This window comes from Musca domestica, unplaced genomic scaffold (genome assembly GCF_030504385.1).
Source record: "Musca domestica strain aabys unplaced genomic scaffold, Musca_domestica.polishedcontigs.V.1.1 144, whole genome shotgun sequence".
Lineage (NCBI taxonomy): Eukaryota > Metazoa > Arthropoda > Insecta > Diptera > Muscidae > Musca > Musca domestica.
Genome location: NW_026712199.1, coordinates 527808 through 544783, shown reverse-complemented (window position 1 = coordinate 544783; position 16976 = coordinate 527808). Strand labels below are relative to the sequence as shown.

General features: G+C 38.3%; 2 protein-coding genes across 6 annotated transcripts; one reads left to right on the top strand and one right to left on the bottom strand.

The window, feature by feature from the left end:
* Positions 1–1144: 1144 nt before the first annotated feature.
* LOC101887285 (splicing factor 3A subunit 2) lies at positions 1145–2324 on the top strand. Its single transcript, XM_005182417.4, has 2 exons — positions 1145–1291; positions 1360–2324. Exon 2 carries the CDS (start codon positions 1394–1396, stop codon positions 2189–2191), a length of 798 nt encoding a protein of 265 aa, XP_005182474.1. The 5' UTR covers positions 1145–1291; positions 1360–1393; the 3' UTR covers positions 2192–2324.
* A 2392-nt stretch (positions 2325–4716) lies between these two features.
* On the bottom strand, positions 4717–15711 carry LOC101901631 (uncharacterized). 5 transcript variants are annotated; one of them, XM_011293760.3, is made up of 11 exons: positions 15514–15711; positions 15167–15273; positions 11602–12861; positions 10950–11543; positions 9181–10883; positions 8841–9037; positions 8573–8775; positions 8433–8506; positions 8192–8362; positions 5091–5195; positions 4717–5004 (listed from the first exon to the last, which is right to left on the bottom strand). In XM_011293760.3, the coding sequence occupies exons 2-11, from the start codon at positions 15234–15236 to the stop codon at positions 4855–4857; spliced, it is 4527 nt and encodes a 1508-aa protein (XP_011292062.2). In that variant the 5' UTR covers positions 15237–15273; positions 15514–15711; the 3' UTR covers positions 4717–4854. The 5 variants fall into 5 exon arrangements, with proteins under 5 accessions (XP_011292062.2, XP_058975374.1, XP_058975373.1 ...); XM_059119391.1 differs by having other exon boundaries at positions 8841–9034; XM_059119390.1 differs by having other exon boundaries at positions 8841–9070; positions 15167–15302; positions 15514–15710.
* Positions 15712–16976: the final 1265 nt, after the last annotated feature.

The window sequence follows — 16976 nt, the reverse complement described above, 5'->3', positions numbered from 1 at the left end:
ACCTCATTTTTCTTTCGCATTCCGAACTAATTTAAAAGCGTTCCAGGAAGAACAAGAGAGAGATTAATGGCTAAGAGTTCGAAGCCAGCCGACCACAAATGGGTTTGGTTGGCCAGCAAAGTGATGTACACACTATATAACAGTATGGTATTTAAAATACATAGCAATCAACTGAATATAATTTTTGTCTTTTGGTGTTCTTGTAAAAAAACATGTATACAGTTTTTGTATGTGTATGAATTTGAATAATCAACAAAATAATTTTGAAAAATTTCAAATTCTGTTGAAATTTAATTGATAAATTTGAAGATACAAGACTCCATCTTCAGGGTTGTGTTTTTCAAATTTAATCATTCTGCCATGATTCTGCCCTACGTTGTAGTTATTGTCCCTTGGTCCAAGACGTCTTTTACACAAAAGAGTATGTACACCGTATTTTTCTCTTGTGCGCTTTTTTGTGTGATTTATATTAAGGGTTGTATGCAGAGTAAAGGTGTGGCTACATAAGCAGCTTGAAGTCTTTTGTATATCATAAAGAAATGCCAGAGCCGCACTAGATTCCTGCCGTTGTTTCCCCTTATAATTTAACTAAAACTCACTTAAAATTTTTATGATTCTTACTTAATTGTTTCCATATGATGTTTTTTGTACACCAAGTTTGACTCTTTTGCAGTCTCTTTTGGTTATGTAAGTATACGTAAACAAACATCAGCATCGGCTTAACGTCATTTCTACCCCGTAGACACTCAAGATCTAATGGACCCTGGATCTAATAGACTCTGTGAGTTAATCTTCAGTAGTACGAATACGCTATTATCTAATGGACTAATAGATCTAGTGTTTTAAAAAGATATAAATGCCGCTCAGCTGATGTTTGTTTACGTTTGCAAACACAATCCGAAGAGACTGCAAAAAATAGCCAAAAATGTTGTATAAATTAACCTTTTGTAGAAAAATAAGTGTTTATTTACATTGGCGTACGTCTGCTAGGAAAATAATGCATCTTGCAATATACCGGCCATGAAAACATATATTTTTGTATGGTAAATTTGGTTGAGTAAATCCGGTTTAAGCAGAAAATAAAATAACATTTAGTACGAACTAAATCTGGTATCTTGACGCGCTATAAGTTCGCACTTTTTTACCCCTGCGCAAATAACAGAGAAAAATGAACTACGTGTCCCTAGCAACATCACTCCGTAGAATTCAGAGTTTATAAAGCCTTATTCACCGTTTTCGATCTTTAGATCCCTAGAACTAATCGTTGTTTTCACGCATTTTCCTTTACTTGGTGAGTGGAATCTCTAGAAAAATATGTTATTTTCCCCCAAAAAACTCATTTTTTTTACTTTCCAACAGATAGCATCCCTGCTGCTACACAAATTAAACAATTATGGATTTCCAAAATCGTGCCGGTGGCAAAACCGGCAGCGGTGGTGTGGCGTCATGGTCCGAAACCAATCGTGATCGCAAGGAGCGTTTACGCCAATTGGCTTTGGAGACAATCGATCTGAACAAGGATCCCTATTTTATGAAAAATCATTTGGGCTCATATGAATGTAAACTTTGCCTAACGCTGCACAACAATGAAGGCTCCTATTTGGCCCATACACAGGGCAAGAAACATCAAGAGAACTTGGCCCGTCGCGCCGCCAAAGAGGCCAAGGAAGCCCCGTCAATGATGGCTCCCGAAAAACCTCGCGTTGAACCTAAGAAATTTGTGAAAATTGGTCGTCCCGGTTATCGTGTGACCAAACAAAGGGATCCCAACAATGGGCAACAGTCTTTGCTCTTCCAAATTGATTATCCCGAAATAACGGAGGGCATTATACCCCGCCATCGTTTTATGTCAGCCTATGAACAAAAAATCGAACCTCCAGATCGTAAATGGCAATATTTGTTATTTGCCGCCGAGCCCTACGAAACAATTGGCTTTAAGGTGCCGTCACGAGAAGTTGAGAAGACGGAGGGTAAATTCTGGACTCACTGGAATCGAGATACAAAGCAATTCTTTTTACAATTTTCATTTAAACTGGAACCGAAAATTATACCACCTCCACCACCGAATTTACATCGGGCATTGGGTGCACCGGCGGGCTTTCCTATGCCTGGGCCACCAAGACATATATTTAATGGTGTACCACCACCACCTCCAATTGGCGTTCTACCTGTGCCGCCGCCGCCCATGTGAGAAGAGGATAATTCTGCTTCTGCAAATAGTTGAGAGTGAAGGAAGCAGAAATAGATGGCAATTAAGTGGGAATAATTTTTGTAATAAGCAGTCATAGATTTTATTAAAAAAAAGGTTTTGCAAAGCCTGATAATAAGCGCTCAGACATTTTATTAAATAAATGATTTTCAAAGCCTGATAACAGCATTTAAAGTTAAAAAAACGTATGGTTTAATTTCACGAAAATTAAATTTGAGACGAAATGCTATTCTAAAAGCAAGTTTGTGAAAAACGTTCCTTCTAGAAAAAGTAACGATATGAAATCGGACGGTCCTTCTTAAATTATTTGTAAAACATCAAAGCTTGGAGATATTATGGTCATTCTTAAAAACTATTAAGAATCTGACAATCTTTCAAAAAATATTTCTAAAATATCCAGGCCTGGAATTATAAATGTCCAACTGATGATCCTTTTAAAAATGCAGAGTGGGATTAAAAAATACTGCAACAAAGTCAAGCGCCATAATTTTTACAATTTTTTTTTTTAATTTCATTGAATGAATGCAAAAAAACACGGAAATAGCATCAAATTTTAGAATAACTTTGTTCGAATTGGTCACCATTGGCACGAATTATGACCTTCAAACGGCCTATGAAACCTTCAAACGCGGCCCGAATGTTACTCTGTTGTATATTGGCCCATTCCCGGCAAAGCGTTTGCTTGAGGTAATCGACACTTTGGCAATTTTTTAGTGCCAACCTTGCTTTCCAAAATACTCCAGACACAATAGTCCAACGGATTGGTTCCGGAGATTTTGGTGGCCATTATGCTCTGGAAATGAAGCGAGGAACCTCATTTTGTAATCATTCTTGGGTGGCGCGTGCTGAGTACGATGGTGATGAGTCGTGTTCGAATGTCCGAGGTATGCGGCAAACATCTTTGAGTGCCGAGCGGATCATTTTGTTTGTTTACAAAATGCAGGACAACGAATGTTTTCTCATCGGAGAAAACTAAATTCGGCAGTTCACCACTTTCGGCCAAGCGAAGCAACTCTTTAGCTCTTTTGAGTCTATTTTCTTCCTGTTGCGGTGTAAGTTCTTGCACTTTTTGAAATTTCAATTTTCGATTAAGTCGCTTCTTTACTTTTCGAACCATTTTTGCTAATGTTTCTGTTTTCTTTCGTCCACTTCCTTGACGTCGGGCTAAGCTACCAGTATCACGGTAACGAGCGATGGTACGAGACACCAAAAGATTTATTCACGTTTAAATGCTGGAGTGCTCTAACGTTAGCCACTTGAGGTTATCCAGCCATGTATAATGAAATCACACTACCACACTTGAATTCCATCACGAATAATTTTTTTTCTGGAAAATAATGAGCCACTTAACAGCTATCAGACAAGTGGCTTAGAAATGACAGCAGCCTGAATTTGGTTGCAGTTTTTTCATCTCACCCTGTAATTATGAAAATATGCGCCTGGAAATCTGACGGTCGTTCCAGGAATATCCTTAAAAATAAATGCTTTGTGTTTTTTTTTCAAAAAATCCAGTTTTTTTAAAGGACGTTGGCCTTTGAATAATTTATCAAAATAAAACATGTTTTACGGCCATTTACTCTTTGAAGAAGGTATTCTTAAATACCTAGTTTGATGAACTGTTGATCCAAATACAAAAACAAAAATCTTAAAATCCAAGTTTAAAGAATTTGTCGGTCATGGAAAGAGTTATTTAAGTCTTGGTCTTTGTAGAGATATCTTGAACAAATCCAAGTTTGAATGGACCCTGAAAAGAAACAATCTTTAAAATGTTTGTTAAAAGAAAAAAATTCCAAATTCATGGGAAATTAAAAATTCAAAACACCGGTCTTTTTGATAGATTATTCTTGATTTATTTTTTTCACCTTTTTCAACGTAATGTGGTGTTGGTTTTAGTTGTTTTGTTTTCTTTTTTTAGCTTTAATGTGTGTTTAACATTTTCTTTTAGCAAAATTGTGTTGTTTTGTTTTTGTCTTTCCTTTATAAATTAGAAAAATAATTTGTTGTTTTTGTTTTTTTAATCTTAATAAATAAAACTTACTAGAAATTTAGTATTAATTATAAATATGTGTGTATGTATATATGTTTGCTTGTGTTTGTGTGTGTGTAGTTGTTTCATCTTATTCGTATATTTCTAAAATTTAAATATTTACAACATTTTGGTAATTTTTCCAATAACTCTTCTTACATTCTTAATGATAATAGGCTACTATTACACTCGTAATTATTACAATAATTGTAAATATATATTTTTCTGAAAAACAGTGAAGTGAGGTTATGATACTCTAGGAAAGGACAAAACAAATTATTGATAAAAGCTGGGTAAGAAAAGCATGGAAGTCAAATAATACATCTTGAAGAAGTGTTGCATTAATTAGACAGAATATTTCATAACATTGTAACCCAAAAACGAAAGTTATCATAACAAGGTAGATAAATTAAAAGAGGATATCTAATTGTTTATGTATGAGACAAAAACAGAATAACAATCTATGATTGCATATGGGGAGTTTGTTTTTTCCTTTTTACACAAATCAGAACAAGTATGTTTAGTTGGTTTGTTGTACAGGCTCTTAACGATATGGGTGGTTGCTTTCCTACTTAGTTGAAGTTTCACACCGCCATCTTTCCATTCTATTCACCACAATTTATACTTTCTCACGTTTTTTATAGTTGCGTTTGGAGGCACATCGCGTAATAATATCCGATACATGGGATTTATGTTCGAATATTTTCATTATTTGATTTTGAGCTTCACTAACACCATCCACAATAATTTTACTACGTTGCATGTTGCCCTAAAGGGGGGTGGTGGAAAAAGAATTCAGAGAATAAATATTAAAAACAGTTATTATATACTAACTTCGTTTGTTATATAGCTCACCTTTAATAAATCGCTTATACGTTCAATTTCATTTGTAATACCGTTCGATTCCATTTGCTTCAGCATACTTGACAGTTTTTCATAACCCAAAGACTCATTTTCACACTGAAAACAAATATAAAATAGAGAAGATAAAAAATAAACAATAAAAGATATAAACCAGTAAGGAAAAGTCAGAAGTCGGGCGGGGTCGACTATATGATACCCTACACCACACTATGCATATTTAGTAGAGCTCTCGTAACAATAGAATTTGATTTGAAGTAGATCATACCACCTATCAACATTTGGCTTTAGAGCAATGGGAGGCATATCCAATTCTGAATCGATTTTCACTAAATTTGACAGAGACATTTTCATCTTTTATACCAAATAACATTGCTATAGAGTCCATATCAACCACTTCGAGAAGTACTGCAGGATGAACAAAGTCAAACTCCACAATAAAAGCAAAAAATGTCGGAAATAGCATCAAATCTTAGAATAAGTTTAGATTTGTTCGAATCGATCACCTTTGACACGAATTGTGGCCTTCAAACGGCCAATGAAACCGTCACACGCTGCCCGAATATTGATCTGCGGTATTTCGCTAAGTTTAGATTTGTTCGAATTGGTCAACTTTGGCACGAATTATGGTCTTCAAACGGCCAATGAAACCGTCACACACTGCCCGAATTTTTGCTCTGCGGTATTTGGGTAAGTTTAGATTTGTTCACCTTTGGCACGAAATATGGCCTTCAAACGGCCAATGAAACCGTCACACGCTGCCCGAATGTTGCTCTGCGGTATTTGGGTAAGTTTAGATTTGTTCACCTTTGGCACGTAATATGGCCTTCAAACGGCCAATAAAAACGTCACACCCTGCCCGAATGTTGCTCTGTGGTATTTTGGCCCATTCTCGGCGAAGCGCTTGCTTGAGGTGATCGACACTTTGGTATTTTTTAGTGCCAACCCTGCTATTAATAATGCTCCAGACACAATAGTCCAACGGATTAGTATCCGCAGATTTTGGTGGCCATTGTGCGCTGGGAAATAAAGCGAGGAACCTCATTTTGTAACCATTCTTGGGTGGCGCGTGCTGAGTCCCGTTGGAATGTCCAAGGTGTGCGGCCAACATTTTTACGTGCCCAAGGTTTTAATACACCCTCCAGAATATTTTCGCGATAATATTCGTCATTTATTCTAATGCCACGGTCGATTAATACGAGCGCAGAGTGACGATCGGCTGTTATGGCGGCCCATACCCTCCTCACCATGGTCGACGCTTGAGTTCTGTTGGTCCACCGAAGGTGCACATTTTCAGTTGACCTCTTTGGCAAGTAAACACGATCATTTTGTTTGTTTACAAATGCTGGACAACGAATGTTTTCTAATCGGATAAAAACCAAATTCGGCAGTTCACCACTTTCGGTCAAGCGAAGCAACTCTTTAGCTCTTCTGAGTCTACTTTCATTCTGTTGCGGTGTAAGTTCTTGCACTTTTTGGAATTTCAATGGTTTTACCTCGAGCTCATTTTTTAATATTTGCCGAATGGAATATTTCGATATGTTCAGATCACGAGCCATTTTTCGGCCACTGCGACGAGGGTTTCGATCAAGTCGCTTTTTACTTTTCGAACCAATTCTGCTAATGTTGCTGTTTTCTTCTTCGGTCCACGTCCTTGACGTCGGGCTACGCTACCAGTGTCATGGTAACGAGCGATGGTACGAGAAACAAAAGATTTATTCACATTAGAATTCTGGAGTGCTTTAACGATAGCCACATGTGGTTTTCCAGCCAATTATAAAGAAATCAAATCCGGCACAAATAACTTTTTTTCTGGAAAATTCTCACCAAAATGCTTTTGTACGCTTGTAAACAATATAATGAGCTGTCACTGGAATAATTTTAACAGCTGTCGGACGAGTGGCTTAGAAATGACAGCAGTCTGAAGTTGGTTGCAGTTTTTTCATCTCACCCTGTAGATCGTACCACCCATTAACATTTGGCTTTCGACCAATTATAATTTGGTTTCAGAGGGCATATCCAATTCTGAATAGATTTTCACTAAATTTGAAGGAGACATTTTTATCTTTTCTACCAAATAACATTGTTATAGAGTGCATGATATAACTTCGAGAAATATAATATTGAAACGAGTTTCTGCCAACGTACGTCCCGAAATGTACTCCATTTGGACTGATATTCGCTATTATTTACGCAATAAACCTAAAATCTTATTAAGGATTTAATTGGGAGCTATATCCAACTCTTAGCCGATCTCGATAAATGTTGGCAAAGGTATTTCTGAACTCTATAAGATATCAGTTACGAAAATGACATTCTTGTGGAGTACGAATTACGAATATGAGGGACCAAATTAGATGAAACATATATATGGTAGCTATAGCTACATATGGACCGATTTTCAAGAAATTTGATGTACTTGTTTCTAGATTGAATTTGGTCGGATGTACCAAAATTCAGATCATTTGTACTGGTATTGGCCATTTGGTGAACAATTAGCCCGAAATCGGTTGAAGATATATATGAGAACTATATCCAAATCTGAACCGATCTTGATACAAATTGGCAAAGGTATTTCCGAGCTCTATAAGATATCTGTTACTAAATATCATTCTTGTGGGGTGCATATTACGAACGTGAGGGACTTAAACACCAAATCGGATGAAACATATATATGGGAGCTATATCCAAATCTGATCCAATTTTCTCCATATTTGATGTATCGGCTTCTATATTGAATTCGGTTGGATGTACCAAAATTCAGGTCATTTGGACTAATTTTGGCCATTTGGTGCACAAATAATCCGAAATCGCTTGAAGATATATATTGGAGCTATATCTAAATTTGAAGCGATCTCGATAAAATTTGGCAGAGGTTTTTCTGGGCTGTATCTGATATCTGGTACCAAATATCATTCTTGTAAAGTGTATATCACGAATGTGAGGGACTTAAACACCAAATCGAATAAAACATATATGTGGGAGCTTTAGCTATATATGGACCGATTTTCACCAAATTTGAAGTACTTGCTTCTGGACTAAATCCAAGAGCATAAGAACTTAAATCAAAACAATGTATTTCAAAGACCTCTTACCAAATCTTCCATTTGTGATTTCAAATGATAAATTTTCCAACCATTTATTTTGCCCAAGACATTATTTTGATTGGCCAAATCCATGATGGTGGGACGTCTCTCTTCGCGCGGCTTAACATCAGAGTAACGTTGAAAATGATTATAAGCTGATTTCCATGTTTGTTTATAGGTCTAAAAAACAAAAACAGGAAAAAATATTAAAATATTTAAAAAGTCGTGAAAAAAGTTCGATAACACTTACACTCATAAGAGTACAATTCTTTGGACGTTTCAATATAAATTCCACTGGTTTTGTGTTCTCCTTGCCATTAACAACTAAAAGAAAATTAATGGAATTTTGAAGTTAATCTATAAAAACTCTAAAAATGCTCAAATGCTTACCCTCATTACCCGAGGGCGTTGATGTAACACCCGCCGTAGTATTTGACGCTGTGCCGTTACTAATAACTGTTGTCATTGTGGGTTCCTGGGCAATGGCGGGCGGTTGTGATAGACTTGTTGAAGATGTATTATTAGTATTGGCAGCCTGAGGTGGTGGTAAACTCAGCGATGCCTGACTGTGGGTGGATAATTGACTATCGTTTCTGTAAAACCACACAAATGAAAATCATTACAAAAAAACACTGCAAAATAAATGACAACAACTTACGTTGATCTCCTGGATTTTTTGCGTGGTGGACAATCCATTGTACCGCCCACACCATTAAGTCTTTGCTGTATGGTTATTGCCGTCGTTGCTGTGGAACTTGGCCCATGTATACCGCCGGACGCAGCGCCGCCATGATGATGCTCCACCATCGAGCTAAGATTTCTTGTGGTAACCGGTGTACCCGGTATAATATGCTGCTGTGAAACCACAGAATGATGATTGGAGTAAAGCTTTAATAAAATTTTGAAACACACAAGAGAACAAATATTGGAAAAAGGGCAACCACAAAAATTCGGGAGGAGAAAACAAAATGAACGTAATCATCTTCGAAATGGCTTACCTCATTGATGGGATTAAAATGTGATTCGATAGTGTGATTGGATCCACCAGTCATACGATTTATAATCATGTTGTTATCTTGTATTTGTTGTTCAACGCCTGGGGAAGAATTAGCTGAAACGGTTGTGGAACCATCTGATGAGGCTGGAGAATCGGCCCGAGATGATCTGGCCGATGGTAGGGAGGAAGAATTCATGGGTGTCGACAGGTTGTTGTTACTTCTATCCTTCTTGGCCAATGCCTCAGCTGTAAGAACTGTAGCTCCTCCACCACTACTGGATGTAACCGAAGTTAAACTATACGAACTACCACCTCCAATGGAAGATGAGGCTGGCGACGATGAGTTGTTGATCAAATTATTGGCAGAACCCATTGATATTAGAGTGGGTTGCAGATTTTTCGCTGCCCGAATGGGAGAACCATCTGCATCACGTTTTCGCAAAAAGTTGGAGACCACTGCAGTGCCCGTTGAGCCAGAGGTGACTTTTATTGATGTCTGCAGGGGAATAACCATTTGATGGGTTTGCTGTGATTGTGAGGAACTACCACCGGCCGTTGAAACATGCGGCTGACATTGAGATGCAGGTATAATTATCTGCGAAGTTTCCAATCCTGCTGCCGATTGCTGTAGCAGTTGTGAGGCTGCCTGGGATACAGATATACCTGTATCGCCTGTCATCTGTCCAGTGCTTGATAACTGACTGAAACGAACAGGCACGGTTTGAATTTGTGTTCCAGCATTTGAAACTGGTATTTGCAATTGGCCAATTGTTCGTCCTCCTGTTGAGGGAACCACCGTGAATGTGGCAGTTGTTGAGTTACTACCAGCACCTGCATGTGTTACAAATGGCAAGGACGAAATTGACAAATTGGCCGCGGAACTTGCGATTTGATTTTGGGACATTGTACTGCTGGTTACTGTGGTAGTGGTAAGCGATAAGACTCCCGTCGAAACCTGTACCGAGCTAGCTGGAACCGATTCGTAATATATTGTACTGCCTGGTTGTAAAAATGTCCCGGCAACAACATTAGCACCTGCTGATGTTAGGACGCTGGCAGGTGCCTGACTAGAACTAGCACCTCCTGCGGATGATAATGAAGTGTTGACAACCACACCGCCACTGTTACTACTTGTGCTGCTGTTACTGTGAGGCCTTTGAGGGGTGGGAGCATGTATGAAAACATTTGCCGTGGAGGAGGTGGCGGACACATTGTTACTCGAGGAATTCGCTGAATTTTCTAGGGGCGAAGATAACTGGGTCATTACCTTACCCACAGTTATGGCACTGGCATTTTTAATGGGTGTCATGGTCCCAGTTATTATGTTGCCACCACTCGAACCACGAGCATTTATTGCAAGAGGAACAACGGTTGCACCACCGGCGGCTGTTACCGTTGAACCGGAACTGGATGTTACCAAATTCTGGGTGGCTAACAATTGACCGCCACTAGTGCCACCACCAGCCTGTGAGACATTCACCAATTGAGTTGTGGCATTTGTGGACAAATTTGTGACCGTTATACTGGCCGATGAAATCGAGGGTGAAGCATTGCCGCTACTGGTATTGATATTTTGTTGACCACCACCGCCGCCGGAGACAGATGTTGCTGACGACGAGGAAGAGGGAAGTTTTCCAATGCCCAGTTGAGTTATTGTCAATGGTGGTTGAACTTTAGCTGCCATTGTTACGGGAGGACGTATACCTTTATAGAACGAGAAAAATATAAGATAAACAGTGGTAAGAAGAACACAGCGCCAGAATCACTCACCTATCTTCCCAGCTCCTGCGGTATTGACAATTATCGGCTGCAACATAACATTGGCTGCCAAACGACCTGTTGGTCCAATTATCTGTTGCGTGGTTCCTCCTGGCTGTTGCTGCAGTTGGATTATACGCGTTGTCGTCGATGGTATTACATTGGCGCTCGAGGCTGTTACACCCGTCACTGTCGTACTGCGGGGTGAATTTGCTGCAGCCACATTTGCTGAACTGACAACATTCGATGCAGCCATGGAGGGAGCCAATTGGGGTAAATTAGGTGCACGTATACTAATACTTGTTGTATTTAATTTTGTTGCCGAAAATGATTTGGCAAATGGTATGGGACGTATTTGACGAGTGGCTCCGGAGCTGCCGCTTCCAGGTGTGAGAGGTGTTGCCACCGCAAATCTTGGTCCGCCACCAGCCACTGAGGTGGGATTGAATTGTTGTTGTTGACCCGCTGTCAACTGTTGAGATCCAGAGACATTTGAGGAATAGACCAAGGTGGCCTGATGTTGTCGCGGTGGTAAGACTGTGGCCACATATGTCTGCTGTTGTTGCTGTTGTTGTGAGGAGGCCGAGGAAACGGTTTGTATGGTAGCTACATGTAAAGAAAAGAAATGGAGAACTTATCTTTATTATGAAATTATTCAACTTACATTGCTGTCCTTGTTGCTGGGATGTTGGCGTATGATGCTGCTGGGAAACCACCATGGCTCCGCCACCTGATTGCAAGGCCGATGCTGTGGTAGTCACCACTGTACCACTTACAGATGCCACTGAGCCCGTCGCCGATACCGGCACTCCACTTATACCCTGTGTGGTTATAATACGTTGCCTTGGCTGATGCGGTATGGCTCGTATTAATTGCACTTGATGCCCAGACTGATTTGCTGCCATCCATGTGGTACTTGTGGCCGGTGATATAACTGTGGTGGCCGGCGACGATGTGTTCCGACTCACTGCTGTGCCGCGTACAAAATTACCGGCTGCTGTTATACCCGTCACTGTGGCCCCGCCACTTGTTCCACCTTGCACGGAGGCAGGTGTGGTCCGTATGGGTGTCACCAAACGTTGGCCGGCCGATACACCCATGCCCACCCCGGTCATTTGATTGCCCGCTGCATTGGGACGTGGCAAATATGTGGCTTGTGTTGCTGATCTAGTTACCGTTATGGAAGTATTCGATACAGATCTGGCTGAAGCAGTGGGAAATGCGGTGATTTGGGTGCGACCAGGTCCGGCATTTTCCAATTGTTTGATCATCGAAGGTGACATGAGATTACTCATTACAACTCTGACCTGTGTCGACTGACCGCCAGCACCAATGGCGCGTATAGATGTGGCCCCTCCTGCTCCCGGCGATTGGGATGAGTTCAGTGCAATCGGTGTGCCACTTAGAGAGGTTGCAACGGCACCACTGTTGCCTACCTTAATAGCTCCTACCGCAGATAGTCCCGCACTTGTTACAATGCCACCGCTATTGCCAGCGCCGCCGCCGCCGCCACCACCAACACTGCCTATTGCTGTTGGTGTTAAACCACTCAATGAAATACCACCACCACCACCAGAACCTCCGACAACGGCATCAATTGTTGTTGTCTTGACATGCGTTATTTTGGCTGCAACTGGATTTAAAGAAAATAAATTTGTTACATTTGTTGGATTTTTCAATTGTATGGATGGTGTATGATGGACAACGGATTGTTGTGGTGCTGTTGGAGGAGTACTATTACTAATATTGGTATTGGGGGGAGTTGTGATAGTAGTAGAGGAGGAAGATTGTAATTGTAACGGTGTTGGAGTCGATGTTGTAGGTGAGGGCAATGGTGAATGGTGTTGTTGTTGTTGTTGTGATTGTTGTAAAGATACTGGATGTGGATGGGGTATTAATTGGGTTTTTATAATTTTCAAGGGTTCTGTGAAAAATAAAAAATTTAAAACAATAAATAATACAAAAAAAACAAAAAGAAATGGGAGGATAATAAACAAACAAATAAAATCATGAAAACACAGAAAAGAATAGACCGCCAAAAAGTTATGAGAGCATACACACACACCACACATAGTAAGGGAGAACAAAAACACTGATCAGCTGTTTTCTAATTGTCAAGAGTTCCAACTCACTGCAAAATTTTCTCTTTGTTTGTTGTGTCTGTTTTTGCAAATAAAGACTTGACAGAAACCAGGGATGGCAAATATTAAATACTGGGCTTAAAACGACGACTGGGTAAATATTACAAGTTGCTTATGGTGAAGCCACACGACGTTCGTGTAAAGGTCATTTAAACAAACATTTTCGATTGTGGGAGAAAAGGAAAACATAAAGACCAACTTCGGCATGTCTTTATGAAAGCAAATGAAAAATCGACATATACAAACTGGATCTAAGAAAAACAAATTTAAGGGAAAATTAAGTTTTTCGCTTCGACAATTGGCAATAAAATTGAAAAAAAGAATATTTATCAAAACAATTCACCTTCCGGGTAGACTAAAAATTATTTGCGGGAACTATGGAGTTAGGTAAATGTCACTTGTACTTCGCCTATCTTTTCTAAAGCTTGAGTTTTGTTTATACCAGCACATTCTTCGTGCTTAACGATAAATGTGGCCGGACTTTATTCCCTTCACTGTTAGTGAATCAATCCTAAATATGAAAACGTATTGTTGTTAAAACCCTTTAAACTCTGAGTTTCGGATGACATCGTTATATCTAAACTACCCATATCGTATGGGTATGGGTCTGTTTCCAATACTGTGTTACGATGTTAATCATAAATTGAAAAGCCAAATTATAAGTAAATGGAGAGTATGGCAAAACGTGTACCGATGTGTTCTATTTTAAATCCAGTAAAACTTGTAGACTAAATATAATTAGTCATCTATTACTATTATCGGTCATCCACTTATTAAATCTGGTGACTCTATCGGGGAACGTCCTGACACCTCCCTATATGGGCTTCAATGTCATGGATGGACTGTGAGACGGCATGAAATACAGGTTTCATATTTTCCACAACGCACTAGTAATCTAACGGGCCACACAGGAGCATTTGCTACCCCGAGTTTGGGCCTATGGCGTTTACCCTTGCAATGCCATTACTGGGAATTGGCTTGTAAGCCTATTGCGGCCTCTAGTTATCAACGAGATTCCGTTGGAATTCCCCTTTTTTCGGTGGGCTGGGACTTGGTGCCAATTGTGGCCTCCAGCTATCAGTAAGGTTCCCTTTGAATACCCTTCTCCCATGTTATCCATCAATAAACACCGAAAAACAAATTGATATTCAATGTATTCCGATAGATGAAGAGTTGTTTTGCACTTGAATTTTTGTAATTAGCAACGAAAAATAGCTTTTCTGAGCCACACAAATCTTAAAAACAAATGCGTAAAAAAAAGGAACCCACCCCCCTATGTCAGGCCACACACTTCCTCCTTGAGATATTATTGCCAAAGTTCGCACAACGTATACATAGAAAATTTCCAGCTGATGGCAAAAAAAAATATTGTGAAATATATTTAAAGGAACCACTTTGGACAAATGTTGTTCATAAAATATCGTAAGTAATTTGTTTTTAAAAGAAAAATATCTTCAGCAATGTGTTATTTAATTTCAGCTGGTTGTTAATAAGATTATTAAACAATTCCAGGTGGTTTCATTTACCTTCTGAACAAATTTACACATATATTTTTCGTCTGGTTATGTCTGGACAATGGGCAAATTTTCACAAAGATTTAAAGTATTTTCTAATCGCACAATATTTAGCAATATTTCACAAGACTATTCATGATTTGTTCCGAGTTTATTGCGTGAAAAAAAAGTAAATTTTTGACAGTTTTAATATTTTTTCCACTTTTCATATATTTCACAAACTTGTGCCCGTCTGTCTGTCAGCCTGATGAGTACTTAAAAAAGCAACACTGCCACGAAAGCAATAACACAAAAGAGAGAACAAAACTTTTTTTCTGTCATTTACCAATGTGTTCGTGTGGTGGTGGTGATATATGATGAACAAAAAATCAAGACAAAACGAAGAAAAATACAAACACACACACAAAAACATTACGATTATGTATGGATCGTGAGGGGAATTGGGGGGGACAAATGGAGGGGGAGAAATAGAGAAAATATTGTCCCCCAAATGCAACAAGGAAAATGCATTTCAATTATCAATTGGAATATCTACTGTACTTAACAAACACATTTTAAGCATTCTTGAACTTACCTCCACCGCCTCCACCTGGCCCAGCTCCACTGCCTCCTCCAGGGCCATTACTGCCATCGCCTGAATTCATTTTATTTAAAAATGCCGTATATTTATTGATAAAAATTCTAAAAACAGATTTTAACAAAAAGACATCCTTTAATACAAAAAAAACAAATCAAATCACTATAGTATATTTATTTGTTGTTTTTGTTAATCGCGTAAATGAAAAAGGTACAGCTTGCTTGTCGGTCGGTTTTTGGATTATATATATTTGGTTTTTTTCTCTTCTTTTTTGGCACACATACTCTTACACGCTGCACACAATTTGACACATTTTTTTCGTTTTCGTTTTTCATCTCACTCACCTTATTCTTGTTTATATGGCAATTTTATAATAAATTTATTGTAATTCTGACTGATATTGTGTACTTTCAATGTGCAGACTATTTTCTTTAGTTTCTTTTAGTTCTGCATATAGCAAATAACTTTTCTTTTCGATTGGAAGTCACAAAGCGCCACACGAAACGTCCCGTTCTTATGAAGATTTACATAGAAACGAATTAGGGATCTGTAGAACGAATTTTGACCAATGTCAAAATCGATTTTCTAGTTGATATAATCGATGTTGCGAATATCATCATAGAGGTTAAGCAATAAATTACTGTTATCGGTTCCAAAGGCTGCGTTCCACTTAATTTGAAGAAATAAATGAGTTAAAACCACATTTTTTTACATAATTCTAATTGTAAAATAAATCTAAATATAAAATGAATTGTCAGTCACCTTTTAAAAATTTGCAACGATAATAGATGTTTTAAAAACCCGATTATTCTAGTAAAAAGTTTAAGATTCTTGCAGTTTTGGAAGAGAACAAAGGTAGGCTTAGTTGGAACAATTTTCAAGTAAAGAGCCTACCTGTATGGATTGTAATGTTAGAATTACTATCAAAACAAATTTATTCTGTTCCAGAACAGAAAGAACGTACATTTTTTACTACGATAACCGAGTTTTATAATATAAAAAATATGTTAAAAACTAGTAAATTCTTGCAGTTCGGGAACAGAGCATTTGTTCATTATCAAATAACCAAACCAAGTTGTTGCCATGGTAAAATTAAGAAGGTAAAGTCATGCAATCATATGTTTACAATTTTTTTGTTTCAAAATTGTCCATTTGACAACATTTCATTGTCAAACTGATTTTGACAGATATACTTTTAAATTCAAAATAAGAAAGTAAATTTTAAAATTTAATATATTCTCTGTGCAAGGAAAGTGATTATAGCGGGATTTTTTCATTGTTCCCATGGTACAATTAAAAGGTAAGGTAGAGCTAACAGCTGATTACAAGTGTGCCCGAATTCTGCCAATTTTGTGTATGTATTATTGTTTTGAAAAATGAAAAAAAAAATATTTTCACAACCAATGATTGGAAGACACATGAATTGCGGCTCGCGCATTAAAGCTATTTACCAGTAGCCATGAAATTGAAAGATTGAACAGTTAGGATCATATTTTTGAGAGAAAGTCCAGACATTTTATTCATTTTTCGCGCTTTTAACTCATTTAAAAAAATGAGGAAAAATATTAAAAAAAATGAAAACAAAAATTTTGAATGAGTCTGACAGGAAGCGGGCATAGGCTCAGGTGGCAGTTCTACCTTCTTATTGTACCATGATTGTTCCCAAACCCAAAGAAGACCGTAAATTATGGTCTCAAGTATGTAGCTCATATATTACATATTATGGTTTATTTCGCTACAAAAAGTGTAAATTTTGTCCATACACACGTTGTAATACAAAATTGATTAATATTGTTCCTGAAATTTT

Bases quoted from the DNA above. Each gene is read 5' to 3' on its own strand.
- LOC101901631 (XM_059119390.1), bottom strand. From the start codon at position 15,236: ATGAATTCAGGCGATGGCAGTAATGGCCCTGGAGGAGGCAGTGGAGCT. The intron at 8,507-8,572 runs GTAAGCATTTGA...ATTTTCTTTTAG, and splicing joins AACGCCCTCGGGTAATGAGG to TTGTTAATGGCAAGGAGAAC. The intron at 5,196-8,191 runs GTAAGAGGTCTT...ATTTGTTTTCAG, and splicing joins AATCACAAATGGAAGATTTG to TGTGAAAATGAGTCTTTGGG.
- LOC101887285 (XM_005182417.4), top strand. From the start codon at position 1,394: ATGGATTTCCAAAATCGTGCCGGTGGCAAAACCGGCAGCGGTGGTGTG.